This window comes from Pyxicephalus adspersus, chromosome 10 (assembly GCF_032062135.1).
Source record: "Pyxicephalus adspersus chromosome 10, UCB_Pads_2.0, whole genome shotgun sequence".
Classification (NCBI taxonomy): Eukaryota; Metazoa; Chordata; class Amphibia; order Anura; family Pyxicephalidae; genus Pyxicephalus; species Pyxicephalus adspersus.
Genome location: NC_092867.1, coordinates 6,484,320 through 6,509,850, shown reverse-complemented (window position 1 = coordinate 6,509,850; position 25,531 = coordinate 6,484,320). Strand labels below are relative to the sequence as shown.

The following is a 25,531-nucleotide window of genomic DNA, read 5'->3' as shown; positions in this document are numbered from 1 at the left end:
GATTTCAGTGCAAAAATGGTACTGTATTGTCAGCTCAGAATAGGGTTTTAGTAACACAATTCACTTTGAACAGGATGGATATGTTTGTATTTTGTACTTGCATCATAAATGGATAATTCATTCATAATTCTCTTCAAAGTTTATTGCTGTACACATAGAATGGAGATATCATTCCGTACCTGATGACAATGCATCTTTCATTTTCTTTGATTGCTCCTCACTCAGGTTTTCAAAGATTTCTAGATAATTTTTTAAGAAAATCATGGACAGCAGGGTGGCCTGAAGCTGGTCGCAGCAACCAGAGGGAGTTGACAGCAAATTGTTAAAGTTTTCTTTAGAAAGGGCTACTGTGTCACCTGTATAACAGAGACAAAAGTAAGACAAAATTAAGATATTATATCTGCCCCTTTACTTTGATAAATCTACACTCCAGCCTTAATTTCGTTATACCTGCCCTTTGGCCTTTATTTCGTTACATCTGACTTTTGGCCTCCCCTTTAGTATATCTGTTAAATACGCCCTCTGCACTCCCCTTGGCAAAACCCGCCCTCCGGACTCTCCTTTGCTAAATACGCCCTCTGGTCTCTCTTTCACTAAATACGCCCTCTGGTCTCTCCTTTGATCAATACGCCCTCTGGTCTCTCCTTTGCTAAAAACGCCCTCTGGTCTCTCCTTTGCTAAAAACGCCCTCTGGTCTCTCCTTTGCTAAAAACGCCCTCTGGTCTCTCCTTTGCTAAATACGCCCTCTGGTCTCTCCTTTGATCAATACGCCCTCTGGTCTCTCCTTAGCTAAATACAGCCTCCGGTCTACCCTTGGCAAAATCCGCCCTCTGGTCTCCCTTTGGCAAAATCCACTCTCCGGACTCTCTTTTACTAATTAAGCCCTCTGGTCTCTCCCTTGCTAAATACGCCCTCTGCACTCCCCTTGGCAAAATCCGCCCTCCGGACTCTCCTTTGCTAAATACGCCCTCTGGTCTCTCTGTCACTAAATACGCCGTCTGGTCTCTCTTTCGCTAAATACACCGTCTGGTCTCTCTTTCGCTAAATACGCCGTCTGGTCTCTCTTTTGCTAAATACGCTGTCTGGTCTCTACTTCCAGAATCCATGTCAAAAATTCATCAAGCTTTTGTTTTGTGGCATGCAGCAGGATTTATTACCCAACTGGCCTTCATTGCTATTCAATGTTCACCCAACCATCTGTGTGCTTTACTTACCCATCACTTTTAGAGTCAATGTAAATGAATCCGGCACCAAGTTAACTGGCTCTGATACACTGATATCTATTTCAACTGTTGAATCTTAGAAGGAGAACGACAAAACATTAATGCATTTTCCATACAGTTTAGACCCCCCCATAGCAGCTGATAAGGTGTGATCATTTAATAGGCTCAATTCACAAATCTATTAGTCAAATCATCAATCATACAGTTTTGTAAACTGAGACTGTGTCTTCTAGGAAAATAGACCAAATATTCCAAATGATAACTATGAATAAGAACTGCAATATACACAGAAACATGTGATATCCAATACACAATGGGCCTGATTTAATAAAGCTCCCCAAGCCTGGAGAAGATAGACTATCATGGTGAACCTGGGTGATCCAACATTTTTACATTAGAGGAAAGCCACTTCTGCACATGCTTGGGAGCGGGCATATGAAGAAGGGTCATCCCACAGCCTCCTGTGATATGTGACGAATGTATCCCAGGGGGGTCCAGGTTTCCCTATCAGTCTTTACCGCTGTGGTGGTCTCACCTTTCAAATTTAAAAAAAAAAAAAGTAATAAAAAAAACACATTTTTCTTTTTATAAAAGGGTTAACCAAAGTAAGAAATGTGGGGATAGGTCAGTTTTAAAAACATTGCTGATCTTGCTTAGAATGTGATAAATCTCTTTGTACAATAATAAAGCCACATTAAAAAAAAAATAAAACATAACAAAAATCTATAAGAAAAAAATTACATTTTGGGGGTCTCCATCCAACGGAATCCCCCTTCATCAGGTACTGTATATAACTTAGTAGTAATACTGAATAGAAGCTATAAGAGTGCCAACAAGAATCTCTAAGGTTTTCTATATAAATACTCAAAATTAAAAGTACATCAGTGAAGAACAAAACCCAGGGCATGTTCCCTAATCTGGCCATTTTATGTAGAAAACCTCCAGAGATCACGCTTGTCAGTAAATTTGCTAAGCATTTTGCTTCAAAAAGGTGCTGGCTGTGTTTTTTTTATTGGAAATCGCTCCTATCGGATCGTTTGGCTCTGCCGTCTACATTTCATTCGTCCAGACCATTTTAATAGGAGCCATCACAATAACTCCATTGTGCTTCAAACATACTTTAGACCTACTATTTGTGATATTAATGCTTACATGTGAAGATCAATTGGCTTATAAATGTTGTGTTTTTCTCATTTATATGCCTGGATATCTTAATTTTCATTCATCCCCAAGGTAAGGCTCATCAAGTATTGAGGCAAAAGAATAAACATCCAGGAAGCTACCATTTTTAGAACAAAATGTGTAACAATGGCAGCCACCTTCCCCCATCCTTTAAAAGGATAAGGAACTTACCTGTGACAGTGGCCAGATGGCTGGAACTGGCCTCTCGCCGTATACCTTCAGCCTTGTAATGTAAAAGGAAGAAACAATTACAAATAGGTACAGAAATGTGTGATTTATATACAGGATAAATAACCCCCAGAATTAAAATATATTGGAAAATATTGATCATTTTGGCAGATAACACGTACAATACAGGTAATGTATTAGGCCTAGAACTTCTCACCTCCACATTGATGGCCATTATTATGGTGTCTGAGTGGGTCGGTTCATTGTCATCGTTGTCTCCATCACATCTATCGGCTATCCTAGTTGTTTCTGCCGTAATTGTGAAGTTTACTTTGCCTTTAAAGTGATGAAAAAGTGAAATTAATGTTACTCCATGTTTTCCCAAACTCCCACTTTACAATATAAACCAAAAGAGTTAAAGCAGATGTATAGTATCCTTTCCTTAAGTACAATTGAACTCTCTTTATTTGTAAGTGTGATGAAGACAAGCTGCAATAAGAAATATAGGACTCTAGGGAAAGTTAACTAGGGATATAAACATAACAGAATCTTGCATATCCCGGATGAACCCCATTAGACACAATTGATCTAGATGAAGGCAAATAAAACCTTACAAACATGGTTCAATTTGCTCCAACAGGGGAACAAATTCCTTTCAGATCGCTGGAGGTAATCAAATGTTCCCTGGATCAACAGTTTCTGGTGTCATGTCTTTAATTCCCTCATAACATTCTGTGCTTCTAGAAAAGCATCAACACTTTCTTCTTTATATATCTTTCTTTCTTCTATAAATCTAAAGAACTTGCTAAACTTCTTCCTGAGGGAGCTCATTCCACATCTTACTGTAAAGAATTATTTCCCTCCAAAAGTGCCTTAAAGTGAATAATTGAGAGGGAGAGTTCATTATATGGGTAATTTATCATTTTTTACAGGGTGACCTTATCCCCAAGGGAGAATAGGTTTGGTTCAGTTAATCTCTCCCATAGCTGCTTCTCTATTCCTTTTATTAGTTTTGCTGCCCTTTTCTGCAGTGATAGGTTAAAATCTTTTGCTGGCGGTATGTTGGAGAGTCAGACGGCTTCTCTAACACACAAAACAGAAGGCTGGCTCTCCCATATCAGAAGTATCTCATTAGAGAAAACTATGGAGAAAAGCATATTAAGTGAAATAATAATACAAGGAAATAAAACCTCATTAGAATATAAAACCCCACAGAGTATGCAAATTAAAAGGCATAGGAAACAAAAATTAACTACATAAAGCACATGCAGAATAAAAAAGCAGAAACAAGCTGGATAGAAACATTTTACTGTCCCCATAAAACTTCAACTATCATTTATTTCAAACTCTGATCTGTTTCAAATTCCTCTTGATCTGAATTCGACGAATGCTAAACTTAACTAGAAAAAAAGAATGGCATCACCTTATATAGGTATTGATTTTGTCAATTTTGTCCACATGTTCAAAGTCTGTAATTGTCTCGGGTTAACGAGCCAATCATGCAGTTAGTTTTCACCATAAAACATGGCACTTCCTATTCCTTTATCCAACAGGATTTAATAAACTCACCAAAAATATTAATTAATTGTTATAAACAGGACAAAAATCAGTGCCTTCTTCCCTTAACCGCCTTCTTTGTCCAGCTTCTGTCCTATTGCTCTATAGTAAGAAACAAATCAGGTCAAGGATCCTCACCTATTGTTTTAAATGCTACGGATGTTAACCAATAAGATTTCTCCTGGCTACAGGCACATTTATCTTCCATTTCTTCCAGAGGGATCATTTCATAATCATCAGTAGATTCCACTTGTACTGAAATCTGTGCAAAGGAATAAATATGTTTTATTGTCCAGATTCATATAGCTGGATGAAAATACATTGACAGAAGTTCTTCTACCTCCCCAATGCCTAACCTACAGCCCTTTGGTACTAAATGGGCAACGCTCGGGCCACAGTGGCTCACAATCCATGTTTTGTCTGCCTCAATCCTTAGCCAGGTAATTGAAAATGTTTTCATTAGACGTTCTTTAGTTACATTTCTTTTTCTTCTAAATTTGTATTATGGATCATTGTGAGAAATGAGCTAATGGGAATTTATTGCTTTGCTGTGGGTTTCTAATGGATAACAGTCATTGTAATATGTTCCCAGTCTCTTTACTGTCTCCTGTAGCTTTTCTGCAGTCTCCAATCTTGTAACACATTCCTAGTCTCCAAATGTCTCATGAAGCAGATCTTTTCTCTTCAACGACTCTTATATCATATTCCCGGTCTTTAGCACCATGTGCTCAATTTCCTACTATTCCTCCAATATGTATCCAGTCTCTGTCTATCTCCTGTACCATATGCTCAATATCCTACCATCGCTCTGACATTTCTCTAGTCTCTGTTTCCTGTAGCATGCACAGTTGCTAGCACTCAGGTCCTCAATTCCTGTGTTTCTGCAGCCTTCCTTTGAACATATTCCAAAAATAAGCAGGTAGTTAGTTGGTTTTCCCCAAAATTGTTTTTAGACTGTTGGTTATTTTTGGCTGTGATAAAGGCATTCGAGTTTCTGAGAGACTAAATTACTATATAAATACATAATATTAATGTACCTAGTCTTTAACCAAGCCTACAACATCCCCTTAGTCTCTGAATGTCTCTTGCAGCAGGTACCTAGTTTACAAATATTTCGGAATATATACCAGTCTCTTTCTGTCGGCCATATCATGTCCTCAGTATCCAAACATGTCCCCAGTCTCTGACTGTCTCATCCAACAAGTAAACATTCAGTCTGTTCATCCGTACTTGTAACATGTTCCTGGCCTCTGTCTGTCTCTTCCAGCAGGTATGAATTCTCTAACCACATTCTCTAACTTGCCCCATTCTCAGTTTTCATCCATGCTTGTAACAAGTTCCTGGTCTCTGACTGTTTCCTGTAGTATTTTACAGTCCATAACAGCTTTTTGTATGCTATATGCAGAGGTCCTATGGTGCCATACTTGATGCCCTGTATATGAAGTACAATGGCCACCATTGCCCCCCGCCCCCCAGGACAAAAACCTTAGGCTAAGGTTTAATAATTCCTATAGTTTCCCTTTCTTCTGTAATTCCCCTTCCCCTCTTTTCTGTTGCCCTTTTTTTATTTACTTTCCCATCTTCTGATCCTACTGATGGAGATAGTGTTTGGACCTTCCCACTCTACACTTCATAGTTTGTCATTTTCATTCTGCCCTTTTTTTCCTCTCTTTATCATGTCCTTTTGGTGCATGTGATATCACTCCAAGACCAAATCTAACTAAAATGCATTGCTTCAGTTTTCAATGGGTGCTCACAGAGGCAGAACTTGTACCAAATGGCATGATCTTATAGGTGTTCCTAGAGTAGCAAAACAAAAACACTCCCCCGTGTGTGGGAAAACGGAAATAACTGGCTCAAAACTTGACGTGGTTACGCATTCAAATTTTCTTCCTATAGTCCACATTACTCACGTGTGCACATTTATTCATATAGTTGGAGACTCCAACAGGGACAACCACTGTTTCTCCTCTGATCATGTATGATGGTATTGAAGCCTCCACAAAGAATGACTGCTTTGTGGTGACTGTTGCTGGCTCAATGGTCAAGCCTATTCCTTTGTTATCTGACATACAGAATGCATCAGATTCCCAGGTGGTGATGCTGTCTGGTATTATAGAATCAATTATTGATTCACCATTCAATCTGTGAGTGAAATAAAAAAAAAAATTAGAGTGGGCCATTTATTTAAGAAAAACAAAAGTTCAAGTGAATATACCCAGACCATTCTGTTCTCTTATATATGTATGCTGAAATATTCACCTCCTATGTAGAAATCATTTCTCTGGGCCCCCTCAAATTCTCATTAAGATAGGAAATAAACCCTTTCCCCATATTCCACCATTTGGTCACATGACTGTCACCAATGGGGTCAAGAGCACTTGTCTTTGCAGGAACAATTGGCACCTTGTAGTAATTTCTGACCTTTTAGAGAAAAAGGTTCACAGCATTCCTAATTCAGTTTAGTCCCGTTAATATAATGGTACCAATTCCAGCAGAATTCAGGTCCTCAAGCTGTAAATGAACTCTTAAAAAAACCCTATCACCAACATTTTTCTCATGTCTACAGTTTACTGTTAGAGATGACTATAAGGTGCTGCCATCTTGGCCATGGTTCTGCTGGCCCTAGCTTGTGGTTACCTGTACACTGAACTAAGCTTAGCTGTCCAGCTATTATCTGTAAACTACAAAATATTTTCCCACTAGGTAATCAAGAAAGGGGAGTGTTTGTAATCCATGAAAGGAGTCTAGGGTGACTTTATAGGAACAGTGTACTGAGTGAGAATCAAACTAGGACAGTAAGTGTGTTATTGTCAGGAACAACAAGTGAAATAAAAAAGGAGCCAGGTTTACATGTAATTTATGTTGTCATTCTGATAAAACCTTATATGCTTCTGAGCTCACAACTAACTAGTTGTGATTAGGCTATTATAGTGAATCAATGCAAAATACAATAAATACCTTAAATACTCAAATATAAACTGATATTTATTTTTACTAAAATGGCCATTAAAAGAGTCTTGGTTTATGTTTGAGTAACACCACTAGATGGTGTTGTAACTTATATAAAGTCTGTAATAAACTCTTGCCCTCTGAGGCATGTTTGTTACATATTTTTCATATGTACACAGCACCATCTAATAAGAATAATGCACAAAAGATCAAAGAGCAATTAGTTCATCTTAACCCACCCAAAATTACAAAATAATTTAATCTGTAAAATGGGAGGGGTCCCACAATGTGATTTTACTTTTGGATAAATATTTTAAAGATAACCCACATGTGTTTGTTCACATTAAATTTGTTGGTATTTATGTTGATTGATTGTGCTCAAGTGAAGACTAAGAGCATTTTATTATAGAACATGTGCATCCAAGCACAATATATCAGGGTGTTTTTTATTGACCATAAAGAGATGGGGCTTAAAAAAACCCAAATAATCCAGGCCAAAACCAAAACTGCAAAGAAGAGATTTTGTATCACTCGCCTAACTATCTGTACTGAAGTTCTCAATTTACTGCTCTGTTTCAGTTTAACGTTCAACTGAATTTTGGTGTCAATTAAAATCATGTTGTGATGGATGTTGAGTTTCTAATTTTGCAATTCCTATTGGATGTAAAATGGTTAAAAAAAATTGTCACGTGATTGTTGAGCAATATAATTGGTGTGAAAGCCTTGAATTCCATTAATCAGTATTTTTTTATAGGATTACCACACTTACCCAATAGTTACAGAGTCAAATCCAAAGTCATCTGCAAAGTTACTACGAACTGTTTGAGTTTTCCTTTCTAGAGACGTTCCTGTGACAAATGCAATTTTACAGACTTGTTAGATTGGATCTGGAGGCAAAACTTGTTGGTTTTTTGATATTGTGGAGAAGGTTTTGGAGCAGTGTTTTACAACATTTTTACATGATAGAACCCTTGTAATAAGTTTCAAGTTTTCAGGGAACCCCAGCTATAATTACAGTACCCACTGTATTGGTAGCATGGTGGTCAGCGGGATGAATGTCTCTTAAGCTGCGTACACACTTCCAATTTTTATCGTTGGAAATGAACGACGAACGACCGATTGACCAAAAATCGTTCGTAAAAAAAGTAACCAATGTTGCCGACGAACGAGGATAGTCGTTGGAAATGAACGACCGGACCGGCGGATCGGATTGGACGACGATCGTTGACCATCTATCGTGTGTACGGTCGTTCAGTGATCGTCCGTGGTCTCAGCATGCGCGGTGAACGAACGTTCGCTCACTTCCTGTGGTGCACGTCACTTCCTGTATCGTTCAAACGATCGCATCTATCGTGTGTACAATATCTTTGAACGATCGTGTCGTTATCTGTAGGTACAGGATCGGTGCCATACGATCGTTCGCAGATATCGTGCAAGATCGTTCGTTTACCAACGATAAAAATTGGAAGTGTGTACGCAGCTTAACATTGCTGACTATTGGGAAGAATGTCACCCTTACAGATTACCAAAAAGATCATTGGTGTCACTTAAACTGACCTGAGAGGTCCAAATTGCTTATTGCTCAAGGAACCCCCAGCAACCTCTGGAGGAACCCTGGTCGAGAAGCACTGACTTAGATAGCATGGAAAAGCTAAACTAAATTTGGGGTAAAGTATGAAGGCAAATTGACAGACCTCTGCCACGTCACCATATTGTGCACCATAAAAATACATTCGTAAAAAATAGTTGATTTAAAGCTTTTTTAACAACTACTTATTTTTTTCCCCTTTCTACTTTTTTTTTAGATAACTAAAATAATTTGAAGGTTAGATGAAAGGTTTATTTCAAAAAATTTTCTTTGTAATTTGCACACAATCAGTATTTTAGAGGATTTTATATCCACCCAAAAAAAGACACCAAAGGAGGAAAAAAGGACAGAAGGACTAGATTTTGAAGGGAGTCCCTCCAAATCTAAGGTTATTTGGGAGGTGTGGCTAAAAAATTTTCCTCCTCTCCCCTCAGTACATAAAACTGGGTCCCCCTTTGGTAAGTTCATACTTACTACTACTACTGTGCTAGTTGCGTGGCTACAAATATAGAGAGAATGTTTTATAATATTGTAGTACTGCACTCATCACTGTAATTAGAATATATTCATGTCTCCACTTATTTATTGATTATTATGTGCAATACATTCAACTGCTGCACTTACCATCTGCTGCAAAACAATTTGTGGGAGAAAAAGAAAAACTGTTAGAATTTATATTATAAGTAAGGTCAGGTAAATGCTGAGTAGTAATGCACACAATGGAAAATACTATGTACACAAGAATCTGACTGATGATTTGGTCCTAATGGATCTGTGAATGACCACAATACAAGTCAAGGGAAAAGAGCAGTCGCTCGCTCCCCCCTCCATAGAACAGAGCAGTGCTGTTTGTACAGAGTAGGGATGAGCGAGACAGTTTTTAAAACTTGATCTCGCTGCATTCGGCTGTTATCGCTTACCGAAATTGTAGCCGAGAATGGCCAGTGTAAATTTGCCAAACTCGAATTTATAAAAAGCAAAAAGAATTTTAAAAAAAATAGCAGGCTGTGCTGATCAATGAATGCAAGGCTGGCTGCATTCATTGAGAACAGTGTGTGATCCCCAGGGCGCTAGAGGTTAATTAACCTCTAGTGCGCTGGGGATCACAAACAGGAGGATTTCCAGGAAATCCTGTGAATCCTTCTGTTTTAAATTCCTTGATCTTCCCATGGTTTCGCGAAATTGGTTCGCCAAAATTTCGCACAACCATTGGAAGTTTAAGGAAATAGTACAGAGGTTGTCCCTTCATCTGTCACTCTTTTGTCACTTGAAACAATCATGAAAGATTGTTTCCAGCGACTATATCTGAACGTGTGTACGCTGCCTTAGTGAAGGAACTGTTCACTTACCAAGGTGAACAGTAACCTTGCTAGGGATAATTTTCTTAACTTAGTAATAGGTTAATAGTTGACTTTCAAAGAATACACAATCATGTTCAAGGAAATCGTTAAAAAAAGTATTTTTCTCGCACATGATTTGATGGATGAAGTCAGCGGAGCTTTATCTTGTTTACTAAGCAAAAGGGATCATTTACTTTGCTGAGTCAACAGCCTACATTACTACAGTAAATCAGGCCAAATAACTTCTCATATCAGGAGATAATTATCTTTCCACCCCCCACACCGATACTATATATACTAATATAAGGGGCCCTTAATATTGGTGTTATCGATCTACATTTATTGCTGATTAATCAATAAATACGAAAGATTTATATGGTGCTGACTTGTTGATGCGTTATTTATTAAAGTTCTCCAAAATTGGAGATGGTAAGACTATCATGGGGGAATCTGGGTGATCCACAAAATCTGGAATGGATGTCTTAAAAATAATTTATTAGTTGGCAAATATTTTCAATCCTGGACCAGATCCATTGCAGATTTGCTGGACCAACCAGGTTCTCCCATGACAGTCTATCTTCTCTAATCTTGGGAAACTTTCATAAATTAGGCCCACTGTCTCACTTTTACAGTTTTATTCTCTAGGTATTGTAAAAGATCAACATAGCAGAATGAGAATTCTCTGTAAAGCTCTTGGCAAGTAAGTAGAATTTGAGACTCAAGAAATTAGTCTTTCGGTTGGCTAACATTTACACTGAAAATTAGTTTTGAAGGATGTGTGTGTGTTCAGGATGAGGGCAAAGACAGATTAGAATAAACTTACCTGAAAAATATGGCTGAATTATTGGAAAGTTTGGTTCGTCCTCCTGCCCACAAACTTTAGGCCTTCTTGTGGTAAGTTTTGTAAAAATCAAAAGACTAAGCTCCTGTAGAGACAAAAAAATAGTTTTTTTGGTCTTTTATTTGTTTCATTATAAACTGCAAAGCAAATTAGAATTTTATGGAATAAAATTTAGATTGCAGGTTAGGGATGTCAAATGCAACCTGTTCTAGTCCAATGCTGCATTTTGCATTTAAATGTAGCTTCATTCAAATGGAAAAGTTTGTATTTGACATAAACTTTCACTTACACAAGCCCCACTGGTGAGTTCACACAACCAATCAAAGGAAAATGCAGGACTAGGTTAGGTAAAAAAAAAATGAACATCTTTATTTGCAAATACATTTTTTTTAAATGTTAAAAAAAATCATCATAACTTCCAATAAACAAACTCAACCAGTGCCATCAAAGGATCTCCAATATAACTCTGATATGGTTAAATGTGCTTAGCAGACATGTTTCGCGTTGGATGTTGGGAAGAGGTATTCTTTTGCTTTACAATGAATATCAGTATAGGTGCTTCAGAGGACAGGCAAGAGATCCTGCCCAATATGCATGATATAGATTGATCAAGGCAGCGATCCTGTTATGAAGACTTCAGCTGTAATAACGAGGTAGAGTAAATAGTCTTGATTTTGGATACCATAACATGTGTTAGAGAGAACAGGATCTCTTACCTGTCCTTTGGAGTATCTATACCTTTATTGATCTTATGGCTCTCTAAAGCAAGATTTTGGTTTTGCAAACAACAGAAAACCTTCTCTCACTCCTGATAAAATGTCCAAAAATGTACCAGAGATCCTTTGATGGGACTGTTTGAATATTCTATGATTTAAAATATATGTGGTATGCTTTTGGGAGGTATTATGATTAGAGATGAGCGAATCGAAGCTGACGAAGTGGAATTGGATCCGAATTTCAGAAAAAAATCGATTCACTTTGAATCCGAATTTCCTTGCGGTTCGTGGTAACTGGCAGTGGTGAAATGGCGGCTGCATGTGTGGGGACCTAGAGATTACACTGCAATCTTTGGGCATCACCTTAAGTGCCCTGTGTTCTTAGATAGTGAAACTCTATCTAAGAATACATAGAACAGCGCTGCAACAGCAATCGCTGTTGCCGTGCTGTGCTTCTGCTATGTATTCTTAGATAGGTGTTTCTCTGTCTAAGAATACAGGGCACTTAAGGTGTCCCCATTCATCACCTGTAATTCCTAGACATTTTAGTGGAACTCCACAGGACTGCAGTTCAGTTTTCCACTTGACATCACATTGTGAAACTGAACTGCAGATGACCTCTGCAGTTCTACTATGGTCTCTGGGTACTACTAGGTATGAATGAGGACTTGTCCCCATTCATCCCCTTTAGCGCCTTGTATTCTTAGATAGAGAAACTTTATTTAAGAATACATAGTAGAAGTACTGCACGGCAACCGCGAAATAGCTGAAATAACTGGAAATAGACGTTTTTAACGTGATTTGCCACAAATAAATTCAGATCGAAGCGCATATTTTTGGAAAATTCTGCAAACCGGCCCAATCAAATTTTCAAGAAAATTTGCTCATCTCTAATGATAATGATTTTATTTTTGTATTATAAAGAAATTTTTGTATTATGAGATTGTGCATCCAAATAAAGGTGTTGATCATTTTAACATAACCTACCTCAAAAGTCCTACACTATATATTCCTTGATGATAATATGAATAGCGGGTTCTGCAGGTAAGAAAATGTTTTCTGAAGAGCACAGCATACAGTGGGGCATGATGCTACACATGCGGAAAAGAATTTGGGTTTAAATACACTTGGACCAACAATGCTTAAATTGTCCCCTCTTTGTGGCTCAAGAAAGACATATCTTTTCTCTCTTTTTGGAGAAGCTTGGGAACCATTCACCTGAGCCAACACCTATGAAATCTGAGCTACCAGGGAGCAAAGCCCTGTTATTGCCATGAAGAATACAACTTACCTCAAAAAATTGATAGGTTTCACCATCTGTTCTGCTGCTGCTGGGCTTAACGTACAACCCATGACAGAAATGTTCTTTATTTCCATCTATACATGGAGGTTCTGGGTCTTTATAATTAACATCTCCATGTTGGTAACCAAAAAGGTAAGTCTGCACAGAATTCATTACCTGTAAAATAATCAAAAGTCCAGTTTGTGTGAAAACAGGTCACTATCCTCCAATGTAAAACAGTAAATTTAAAAAATAAATATATAAATTGTTATGAGGGGGATATGTTAAATACCCAAAATGCAATTAAAGTAGAGTGATCATTGTCACCCTAAGACAGGAAGTGTATTATTTACAGGATCACTTGGTAACAATAAAGGAATTACAGCCCAAAAGAAACTAATTCAGTCACATTTAAGGACGGGTAAGCTCCAGTGTATTGCGTTTTTAACTTGGGCTTTATGTGTATAATAAATAAAATAATTCTTACACTGCGAGCGTTGAATTCATCATATGAGTTGATCAAATTGAAGGCGGCATCTCTAGATCTTAACCCACAGAAGGACCCTGGTTCAGCTGAGATTTTTCGATAAACTGTGGTACCCGGCTTCACAACTTGCTCTGTAAATGTCAAATTCACCTAAAATGAAATAAATCATACACATTACCCTGGGTCTTTTTTAATATTGTAGAACAAGTAGAACATCTCAGGAACTCAGATCCCTACAACTGAGTTCCAGCTCCAACCAGTAACAAATTCTGTCTATTTATTTTTTATAAAAACAATACAACAAGAAAGCTCCTCCTAAAAAGATAGGGAATATTTCAACAAATGGTGACCACACCAGAAATATTGGTTTTAATTGGATGGCGGGCTCAACTGCTATTTTGAATGAGGGAAAAAAACATACAGAACCACCCAGTAACAGTCCAATTAGGTTTGTCCTGCAATTTTTGTTTTAACAACTAAGCAAGAAACAGAATTTTGATGCAGAATGCTTTCCACATCAAGACCAAAACAAGAAACCAAACATCTGCGTATCCAAGCTACTAGCTAAACCAATGCCAGTTCCTCACTGACATGGTGCTCCTAATGGGTTCCCCAAAGGAAACAGGCAGCCATTTTTAATTTTCTTCCTGTAGTCAGCCATTACTCAGAAAATTATATATATAATATATATAATCCAGGATAAGAATGGGTTTTACTCAGATTCAGGCAGTTTGTTTTAGGCTTTTTTCACTAGAATTAATGCAGTTGGGTTCTCTGCTGGGCTGGGGTTCCCCAACTGAAGCAGGTTTGTCAAAGAGAAACTCAACTGCATTGTACTCACCTGTTCCCTGTTCCATCACGGGTACCACTATCTTCTTCTTTTTCTCATCCTTTTTGCGATCTTTAACCACATTATTTGGCCAGGATAATATAACTGCCTCCCAGTTGCGCAGGATTTCATTCAGTCCCGGCAACTGCAAGGGAAGCCATCAACCTATCTCAGCTGTGCAAACAACCTGGGTGGTAATCTTAGGAGAGCAAAAGCCTGGGCAGTGCTAGGATTGTGCTAATAGACTTCTCAAGAGAGCCCCAAACCCCCATTGATTGAGCTAATCCTTCATAATATAAATGATGTCATAACATATCTGAGCACATATTCTAATCTGATTGCTGGCATTGTGATCTCGAAGGCAGATTTAGAAAAGTGCTTTACATAGTAACTTAGTAAAAAAAAAACATGCAGTATGGGTTAGAAGGAAGAGAAAGGTTTGGTAGGTAATATTTGTCAAAATGCTCTTTAATTGACTAAACAAAGCAATAGTTGAGGACCAGTGCCTTGACTTATTCTCTTTCACCAAATGAACTCTGTGAAAAGATCTCATTCAGGTATAGGAAAAATAAATTTAAATCCATATCAATTACTTTCAGGTTCATTTTTTTTTTTGCATCATGAAGTCATTTTAATCTTTAGAACCTGTTAGGTTTATGTGGCAAATGTTTTATACCTTATTCTCGAAGCAGACACCGATGTTTAGATCTGCAATGTCTGAGACAATTTCTTTAGCCATAGGTGCAAAGACCAGAACTTTAGCTCCTGTTGCAAGTTTTGCATCAGCATAAACTTCAATGGAAATGGATCCTTTAAGGCCTGTAAAGACAAGGGATCATTTTTAAATCACCAATCTAATAACAGTGCATTACTTTGTAATTTTTAGTTCTTGGTGTATGATCACATTTATCAACATGTGATGAGATAATAAACGCTTTTCCGAAATTCATCTGTCACTTACATACAGTTTGGTAACAAATATAGTCAACAGCTAATTTCTTGTATTTGCCAAAAGCTCCATTGTTACAAAAAGTATTCCATGGTCCTCATCTCTGCGCCAACCTGCCAATGATGTAGTAACAGGGACCACAAGCAGCAGCAAGGCTGAAGGCTGTGATGTATCATATCTACTACTTCCTGGTCTTTCCCGTCTGTGTTTGGCTACTGGTACTTCCAGGTTTCATCTATAGCACCAGAGCCCTGACCAACCCATAGAAACTTCTCCTGAGCAACCTTAAAAAGTGTAACAAGGGCTCACTACGACAGTGCCAAGCTACCTTCTGCTGCAGTTGCCTTGCATTCCTAAACTTCAAGAACTCTGTGTGCTCCAAATACCCTATCTGCTCCAATGTTCTTTGTGGTCCAATGCCCAGGTGCTCCAGTGGTTTAGTTTTGCCTGTTGTCTCCACACTTTGCTCAGTTGCTATCTGCACAGGCGTGTCCAAGGGTTGCAACCTGGTTCATCCATCCAAGTCAGTCATTAATTTGTAGGGTGCTTTGTTTATGTTTTGGTGGTGTACTTAGACTTTACTTCATGGGTCCTTTTTAAGGCTCACAATTTCACCCTAATTCTAGCACTGACTATCTGCCTAGACCGGCTTATTTCCAGTAGATTCAGGGCCCATGTCTTTTCTTACCACAATAAGGATTTCCTTACTCACGGGAATGAAAGGTGGCGTAGTGTGCAAGCAAGCTAGAAAGAAAACCTGGTGTAAAGGTCTCTGTTGTAAAGGCTTTGGGGCACAAAGCAGCGCCACACTGTGAATATCTCTGGTGGTTTTCCTTGGATTTTGTACTTGTTTAGACTATCATTCAGAAGCCTTTAGTTGCACTTTAAGGTCTAATTTTTTTATATCTATAAATTAAATACTTACTTTGTGACAGATCAACACTGATTTCACCATGTGCCGCTATGCGGTTTCTTGCCACAATCTAAAGAAAAAAAAAAAAAAAAGTAAAAACTATAATAATAATAAAAGCAGATTATTATTTAACAAAAAAAGCAAATATTCCTGAATTGCATATGCAGCAAAAACATTTTTATATTAATAGGGAAATGTTAGACCATCTAAGTTCTTGCTATGTTTATTGATATTCAACCCTCCATCTGTGCTCGAGATCACTGCCACAGAGATGAAGAGTGATGGGAAATCCAACATTTTTTTAATTGTATCTATATCTACAGAGGTAAGAGGAGATCTTTCTATGATAATAGCTATTCCAGTTTCAATGATCTACAGGGGAACTCCCCTCACTTTTTAGTAAATTTCTATTGTGGTTCTGGAGCAGGAAATGAAAAAGATTTTTCCCAATGAGACGCATAAAGAAAAAAAAGGCATTCATTAGAGAGAAGTGTAGATTAGCCACTAGAAGGAGCGCTTAATTGATTCACATGCACAGTGGATAATTGCCAACTGAGATGATTGTAATTGTTTCGGGCATTAATCTAGCGAGTGTACAGCAACCTACCAAAAGTGGATAATTGGATCACCTGGATAAAACAAGAACTCTAAGAATAAGAACCCTAACATAATAATAAAATCAGCCTTTCTCAATTTTTTTTTGCCTTTTGAAACCCATTAAATATGTCACAGGTCCCACAAAAACTCCTGCTAAAATGATTTGCTACAGCTCACAATGAGGAGTCAGATGATTGTTTAACACTCATTGCCATGCATATGGTGACATTTTTTAGTAAGGATCTTAAAAATAAATAATATTAAAAGAAACAGGCGGTGTTATGTTCTAACATAACTGGTTTGTGTGGATGTGACCCCTTACATTGGTGGTTAGTCAAAAATTGCCCCCTAACACTGGCAGTCAAAGGAGAATGGACTGCTCAAGGAACCCTTAGCAACCCCAGAAGGTAAAACAAAATTCTGGTTGAGAAAAAGCTTTTCTACAAGTTTTTATGGAGTACATTGCATGCATAATGACTTAGTTTGAGCTTCATTGGTGCTTAAAACTCACAATGTATCCAATGGTTGTGGTTGCATCTTTACCAACTCCATCTTCTGTAAATGAGTATTCCACTTCCAAGCTATAATCCTGATAACAGGGCAGCTCACCTGGTGGAGCTATAACACGCATTTGGCTGCCTGATTGTGAGTGAAAACGAAAGAGTGTCACCTCATCGTAAGGATAATCTCTAAACGAATAGGTGTAGTATCTTCCTGAAGAATCTTGGCCGTAGCAGAGGTCAGGATCGCTGTATACGGCCTATGGAGGTGTAAGAAAGATGTCAGAATATTGTGTAATAACAGTCCTAACATAGAATAAAGAATTTAAAATAGATAAAACTCCATAAAGAATATTTAACTCTAAGCCTGTTGATACAAAGGTAATACGTAGACTTCACCAAAGCAGTGCCAGTTGTCCTCAACATGGTGGGAAGATGTCCTAAATACATCTATGGAGGGCCAATGACCTGGAAACTGTGGTACGGTATCCTTCAAGAAATATATATTTTTAATATACCTTTAAATGTATTATCTCTCTATTATTGCTCATCCTGTATTTTCATAATAGTATTTGAACACACGACAGGCAGGTCTAAATTACAAAGTCAGACATGGCAGATCAACATCACCAGGATGTAATCTATGGTATCATAACCTGGGGATGAGCCAGTGGAAATATAATTCTGACCAATCTAGAAGGCAGGGACAACATCATTGTGGTTAATTTAATAAAGCAATATTAGCTGTTCACAAGTGAAAGTGAAACAGATATTTCTCTTTGATTAGCAAATGAGATGAAGCACTCAACACTCAATCATTAACAAGGAACAAGATTTCCTTGCATGTGGTTGAGTATTCCTTGCAAAGTGAAATTTCACCCCATTTTCAAATCTAAGTGAATTGTCCAGTGCAATTCACAATTCACCTTCATAAGTGATATCAGGATTCTGAATGAAAAATCAAAAAAAAAAATATTTTCACAGCTGCTATATTACAGGAGAAAGGGAGCAATGCAGAATTCATATCATCCTCAGGGCCACCTCAAAAACACAATGGCCTGGAGCTGACGGGGGAGGAGTGAAGCAGAGGGCCAGCATGACCCGGGGCTAGGGGGGCTGTGTAAGCAAAGAGTTAAATGGGTGAGGAGAGGGGTGATAGTGGGTGAGATAGGAAATGGAGGATTTGAGGTTTGGAGCTGGAGAAAGAGAAAGGTTAAAAAGTGCAGGAAGGGGAAAAGTTATGTGTAAAAAGTTTGAGCTTCCCTCCCATCCACCCTTTGGCAAAGGAGTTTAAGCATGGTGCTGATTGTGGGGTTTGTAATAGTGAAATAGTAAATAAGTGAGATCGTAGGGGGGCAACTTGGGGGGGATTTTTGATAGGTGGAAAGGTGTGTATTCCAAAGGTTATGGTACCCCTTTAAGGTGCAGTAGAGGAGGCTGTGAGCAAAGAGGCATTAAACTCCAGTATAGGAATTGTGGCATTTAAAAGAGGCACAAAAATGATGAGAATGTTTTCTTTGTTTAGCATTCTTTGAATACTTTTTTGTTAATAAATGGTCATCTTGCCGTTTTCCCAAAACATGTGGTGTATGTATTATTTGTAGGTGGGGAAAAAAGGGAATGGCCCAGGTACAGCAGTATGTGGATCAAGGGTGAGCCTAAGGACATCCTGGGTACCCAAGTCATACTCTGTGTCCATGTTACATGCTTCCATGCTATGATGTGTTGCCTTCTGTTATTAAGGTTTGTGTATTTGGGCTATAAGCTAAGCATACTGAAAATAAGAAATGTACTGAACCCCATCCTTTCATTGGTACACTTACAGAAAGGGTGATGTTGGGATTGTGGTATGATGATGTGTCTATTATACATTCTGCTCTTCCATTTTCATCTGTGGTTACATATTTGACGATTATTCCATCAATCTGCACTGTGAGTTCTTTATAGGCCAGTGGGTTGCTTTTTTCATCTGTTAAGGTTGCCTGGAATACAAAAAAAAAAAAAAATTTGCTAGCATCCAACAAGAAAAGTTAACAAATAAACTTAAAGTTTGATGTAGTTTTTATAAGCTCAGTGCTGGGTAGGCATTCATTGTCTTGACATCTATTTTCTTTCTAAATAGAAAAGCTTATCCCCGGTCAGCATCCTGCAGAGAAGGACCCTTTCTCTCCATGTGGGAACCACGGTCCCTCTGGAGAGATCCAACACCTCCCTAAATCTGAGCTTAAGCTATCTAATCAGAAAATTCCATGCTTCATACTGATTTGTGAGCTCTAGATCTGACTCATCGCAGGGCATGTTAGACCTCTGCAAAGAGACCACTGGTTCCACAAAGGTGGCAGGGATTCTTCTCAACAACATACTCATTTTTCTGGAATTTAGATCTGTCACTAGAAGAGAAAACAAGTGTCCCTTTAGAAAGATTCTCTCCGTATTACTCTTCTTGTGACAAACATTTGCACTTCTCACATTTTGTTGTGCTGTTAATGGACAGAGGAAATAAATATTCCCAAATAGAAAAGGTAAACTTTTGATAACAGAATTTATTTTTAGAGGAGGCTTCAATGCACCACTCAAGATTATACATATTGGTGGCAAATGTTAAAAATATTCATTACCCAGTGCACACGTGATCAATATTGCTCTATACTCACAGAAAAGCGCATGTTGATTTTATTGTAATATCTCCCAATGACGAAGCGATTTAAAGACAGGACAGCAAGCCTGTTGGTGATCCACATGTTGCAGGAACTAGGAACCTGAACACCTGTGAAAAAAATAGTCCATGTTTGTAAACAACCTGTCAGAGCTGGCTTTGTGCCCTGTTATTCACTTTTATTCTTCCCCTATCGTAGCAGGAATGTCAGATCAGGCTGGTCAAGTCCCCATGGAGGCTTGACTCTGATGACCCAGCTCAGGGCTATTGCCTGACACTCTCTAGGTTGTTGTCATTGGGAAGTCTGGGTTGTTAATGGGAAGAATGTCTCTAACATTGCCGGACAGTGTGAGGAACGTCACGCTTACGGAGAACCAAAAAGATCATTGGGGGGACTAATTGCTCCCTGCTCAAGGAACTCCACCAACCTCTGGAGAAACTCTGGTTGAGAATCACTGAGTTAGAGCAAGAGCCAAACCAATGGCTTTTTTAAAGGAGGTCTTAGCTGTCCTATTCGGGAAGGGTTACATTGGTCGTTTAAAGAGCTAGACATTACCTGTCCCTTCTTCTTTAAGTGTCATTTCACATGAGATGTAATTTTCAAGGCCTGAATATGGTAATCTAAACATATCCATGTTCAAAGATTCATTGAATTTTCCATTCTCGTCCAGCTGAAAGAACACAGCAGAAGTTAGCCCTTTATTTAGCCTCTTAGCTTTTTCTATGCAATCTGTATTTCCACAGTCTCTATGCAACTTCTAATATTTCTCTCCAGGACATCCAAAATGTTACTGCACTAACAAAGTTCCTTACTTTGGAGAGATTTTGTTCCACTTTATTTTGTGTCTCCAGAAAATGAAATTATGTTAAAGATCTCAGATGGAATGTAGACTTTACAGGGCTTTTAAACTTTCTTTACTCTAGTTTTCAATAAAAGGAAAGAAGTGGTCCATCAGGCCAGATGCAGACACAAACATGAATTCACAGGTCACTCAATTATTTAGGTTTTACGTATTAGGGAAGAAGGAGTTGAGAGCAGTAGGTAGACACATCAGGCAAAAGAATGTCTTTGGGTTATTAATAACTAGTATTGTTGACCGATATGTTTATTGTTCTTCCTGTAGAACGGGCAACTTGTCATACCTTTCTGTGCCATAGACCTGAAACTGTTGCACAATCCACCCAAAGACCCTAACCATGACCATCTCATGATGGCCTTCAATTAGGCACCAGTAATCAATATGATTGAGTAAAAACTCAAAAAGTTATTTGAATCAACAATGGACTAACAATATAATTCAGAAGCTCCATTAGGATAATCTAAAAGCTCTTTCATATAATCACCTCTTTTGTAAATTCTACGCAGAGGTCATCCACGCCCCGGAAGCAGTTGGCTTCTGAACCATATTTAGGTGTTCTTCTACAACACTGGACTACAACAGTTCCTGGTGTGGACTCTCCATATATGTATCTGGAGGGTGGAATAAATGTGATCATGACTGTGCCAAAACTGTACTGCAAATGTAAATTGAATCCTTAAAGATTGTGAATGTGTGAATTAGAATGTGTGAAGTTATTTATAATTATGATGATATAATCCAATTACTACTGCACTACTGCAGAAAATACAAATTGGCTGGCATATTCAAACTTAACTTTGTGATCATATATGACTGCATAATTGTAGTGTTCTGGTAAAACTACTATTCCATTTCAACATTTATATATATATATATATATATGTGTGTTATATATATATATATGTGTTGTTTTCAATCTGCTGCCAATTTGCACATGGGTTGCATTTTTGTCAGCCCATTTATTTACAGGAGCTGCACAATGCATCAAAAATTGTGCATGCAGCATGCAGCATTTTCAGCAGTGCACCACAATCCACTTGCACTGATGCATTGATATGCATTAGCACTACATCAAATCAACGTGCACAACATGCACCTCAAATTTCTGTACTACAGTGCTGTGAACAGGTGATTGTAAAAATTCTGGTGGAATAATGTAATTGTTTCACAGGGCTTGGATTATACTCACTGTGCAGATCCACTAATTTCAGCGGTCCTGTCCAAAACAGAAATGGTGCTGGGACATGTGACTTCCCAGTTTATTCTTGGTAGCTCTAAAAATGAATGATAAAATCATCATCTCTGAACATAGATGGGCATTTACATTGTTCATGATACCCTTTGCAATGCAGTCCTCACTATGAGCCTGATTTATTAAAGCTCTCCCAGGCTGGAGAAGATACACCTTCATCAGTGAAGCTGGGTGATCCAACCTGGAATGGTTTTTTTTTTCATGTGCTTTTTGTTGGCAAGTTTTTTTCAATCCTGGACCAGATCTATTGCAGGTTTGCTGAATCACCCAGTTTTACTGATGAAAGTGTATCCTCTTCAGCCTTGGAGAATTTTTTTAAATCAGACCCATAGTCTTTGCTGGCTTCTAATATTTCTCATAGTACCATGGTGTCATTCATTTCTATGGGTCAGCCATAACGTAAACAACTAATGAGGGCCACTAGAGGTGCAGCTACCCATAGGAATGACTAGGGCTGAGGCAGGCAAGCAAAGTATGAAAAACCAGCTAGGATCATATAGCAAACATTGCTGGAACTGGGAGAAGAGTAAATATTTAACCAGACTTCACTCAGGAGATGAGGGGATTTTCTGAAGGCCAAGATGAAGTTTTCCAATAAACTGTAAGTCCCAAATTTACACTTTTATGTTTTAGTTTTGTGTGAAACAAGCAATTATTAGAACTTTTGGCAGGTTTTTACTGCCGACTGTGGCTCTTTTGGAGAGATTTGACTTATCTGTTGCTGTTTAGATTTGGGTCAGTTACAAAATTGAACCAAATTTTCCACATTTGGTTTGGTTGTAATTGGAAAAAAAAACTAGCTAGAATCAAAGTTAGTGGGCTCAACACAGTTACCGGTGAACTTTTGCCTGGATTTAGCATTTAAAATAGACAGAGGTTATTCAAGATACAATAATTTGAATAGTGGACCTAATACTTCACCACCACAGTAAATCTAACTATAAATAAAATTGGGTTGGACATATATACTTTAAGTCCTACTCACCATAAGCTTTCTAGTTAAACACAAACTTAGTAATTTAATAAAAAGATTTGCCTTGCTGTCCAAGAATTATAGTTCAGACTGTGTAATGCTTGGTAATGAGATTTACGCTTATTCCTTGTTTAATTATTGAAAGCGAAAGTATAAACCCTAATGTGGTCCAAGAGGGAATAAAAAGATGTCAATGCCCTAAACCTTCAGAAACAGGGCTTTTACAGCACCAGCAAGTTTAGAGCTTCTTTCCAAAACTTGTTGTTAAGAGACTGGATACAGATCTCAGCATTTCCCGGGCCTTTTGGCCTAAATACTACACCTATGTCTCACCTTGCACAGGCAGAAAAACCTGGAATTGACCTGGTGGCCAGGGACCCACCAACCCACCAACTCTTCCCTGACCAGCTCCCGGGCCTAAGTGATTCAGCACACCTGGAATAGATTTCTTAAAAATCAATAGCAATTAGCAAATGTTTGCATTCTTCAACCAAATATATTACAGGTTTGCTGTATCATCCAGGTTCTCCTCTAATAGTCTATCTTCTCCAGTCTTGGAGAGCATTATCAAACCAGACTTTAATACTTTTCATACCAAATACTATCATCATACACTACAATAGTTACAGGGTCAATTAAACGCACCGTATCTCTCAATCCAAATAGATGAGTACTCAATCTTTCCTTTATCATCCTCAAACTTCAGACCGTAGTACCCTTCCCGTGAGAGTGGAGATGTAGGAATGCTTGTTGTCAAGACACCTTGTTCTGTTGCGGGATTCAGAACTTGATAAATCTTGGCTCCAGTTGGGTCCTACAAAAAATACATGGTGTAGGAAGTAACGCTGGATTGTAAAAATATTCTCTATATGCATACTTTATATTTGTGAGGATAATCCTCACATACATTCTCATTTTGCTGAAGAGTAACCCAATCTTTGTCCTAAGGCAATATTGCAGTGAAACAGTTGGGAACTCCTGAATGCACAAAAAAACACTTAGAGTGACAAACTACCCCACAGGTAGTTTTGCATTTAATGGCAGCCACCTGCACAAAACTTCTTCTTTTCATGAATGGGAGCCATTGGCATTGAGTCTGTGGCAGATGGCTACGACTCATTTTGGATCTGAAATGGCTCTAAAGTGACAACTTTCCATTACTTTTTAACATGTTTTTTTACTGTGCAAAGAAGGCACCATTTTGCTTCCTGTTTCTGTTATTCAAAGCATGTGGGATTTGTGGCCACAAAGATCTCAGATGACCGAACCTCACGTACACAGAATTGGAAAGGTGGTAAGGAAGGGGGAAATTCTAGGAGTTCCTAATACAATGATGCTTTAAAGAGCACATACAGTGATATTTTTCTGTTTATTTTATCGACGTTACTTCTTAACTACTTGTCAAAAGTTAATAAAAAAAAAAGTATTGCTATTTACTAAATATGAGCAAAATTGAAAAAATGTGGAATTATTCTTGAAATGTTACCACCTTCATAAAACACATGGCAGTGTTCTCCCCAGCCTCGGGCGCACCACCCATCTATTTTTAAGTGGTTACTGAAACGTTAAAACACAATACAGGGACTGACACCCTTGTCATAGAACATTGCATGGGAATGCATGGGTCCTTTGGAAAGGCTTCTCAATATCACTTTTTGTGTAATGTGCATTTTACCTATTTTTCCTTGCTAGGATGATCAAGATTGAAGAGATTTTCTATAAACAACACAATTATACCAAAGGATGTTTGATGGTTGGTTGGTTTTTGGGTTCACTGGGCCCTAATGGGCTACTCATGAATTAGATAGTTCATATTATCTAACCCAAAGTTTTTGGGGTCAATAAATGGTCCCTTATTGGCCTTGTTATTTTATGTTTGTTTGGAACAAAACAAAAGGTCAACAAAAATTATAGCCCACACAACCACACTTCTAAAAAAACATACTTCATTTAATTAATAGGTAAAAAGTAAAGAACCAGTCTCTGCACATTTGACAGCTGGTGAGCGGTACTGAACTACTCATCAGTGCCCCCATTCATTCTCTATAGGGGTGCTGCCAGGAGAAGCTTCATGTAGCATCTCCACAGAAGTTCCTTTGCATGAGAATGCGGTAAGCACACGACATCTTCATGACCAGTGTGAATATAGCTAAAATATCATTGTTAAACCAGCATATGTAAAGCAACAGCATTTATCGGATATACAGTCATCATGTACAAGACAAGTCTTACCTCTAGTGTGACTTTGGAAAACTGTAAAAACAAAAAGAAAAGTATTGATCAAAAAGTAATAAATTGACAGTTTTGCTCATATATGCATACGCACAGTGTTTAAAGAACAATTTTTGGCCAAAATAAGCCTAAATCCATTGAAAAATTCAAGTGTTTGTAGTGAAGAGTTGTTGCTAATAATAGCGTATACAAAGATTTTTTAGACAATTTTGATCATCATCTGACCTTCCGACCTTCACACAGTTTTGTGAAGACCCTTTTCTGTTCCAACATGTACCCCTGTGTACAAAGCCAGCTCAAGGAGGACATGGTTTGATCACTTTGGTGTTGTGAAACCTGAGTGTCCTGCACAGAGCCCAAACCCCAACCTTCTTGAACACCTTTGGAATGAAATTGAATACCCTCTTCCCATCCAACATCAGTACTCAACATCA

General features: G+C 38.1%; 1 protein-coding gene across 1 annotated transcript in view; it reads right to left on the bottom strand.

Moving 5' to 3' along the window:
* The window catches only part of LOC140339896 (alpha-2-macroglobulin-like protein 1), a 41,408-nt gene that overhangs the window by 14,985 nt on the left and 892 nt on the right, over positions 1-25,531 (bottom strand). The window contains exons 2-21 of the mRNA XM_072424809.1: positions 25,098-25,118; positions 23,511-23,679; positions 21,830-21,914; positions 21,125-21,251; positions 20,337-20,451; positions 19,779-19,891; positions 18,948-19,106; positions 17,136-17,384; positions 16,040-16,097; positions 14,842-14,984; positions 13,337-13,486; positions 12,859-13,026; positions 10,834-10,936; positions 7,852-7,930; positions 6,044-6,275; positions 4,269-4,392; positions 2,791-2,909; positions 2,577-2,628; positions 1,215-1,298; positions 180-356 (exon numbers count right to left, since the gene is read on the bottom strand). Coding sequence (XP_072280910.1) covers positions 180-356; positions 1,215-1,298; positions 2,577-2,628; positions 2,791-2,909; positions 4,269-4,392; positions 6,044-6,275; positions 7,852-7,930; positions 10,834-10,936; positions 12,859-13,026; positions 13,337-13,486; positions 14,842-14,984; positions 16,040-16,097; positions 17,136-17,384; positions 18,948-19,106; positions 19,779-19,891; positions 20,337-20,451; positions 21,125-21,251; positions 21,830-21,914; positions 23,511-23,679; positions 25,098-25,118 — 2,527 coding nt within the window. The remainder of the gene's footprint in view (positions 1-179; positions 357-1,214; positions 1,299-2,576; positions 2,629-2,790; positions 2,910-4,268; positions 4,393-6,043; positions 6,276-7,851; positions 7,931-10,833; positions 10,937-12,858; positions 13,027-13,336; positions 13,487-14,841; positions 14,985-16,039; positions 16,098-17,135; positions 17,385-18,947; positions 19,107-19,778; positions 19,892-20,336; positions 20,452-21,124; positions 21,252-21,829; positions 21,915-23,510; positions 23,680-25,097; positions 25,119-25,531) is intronic.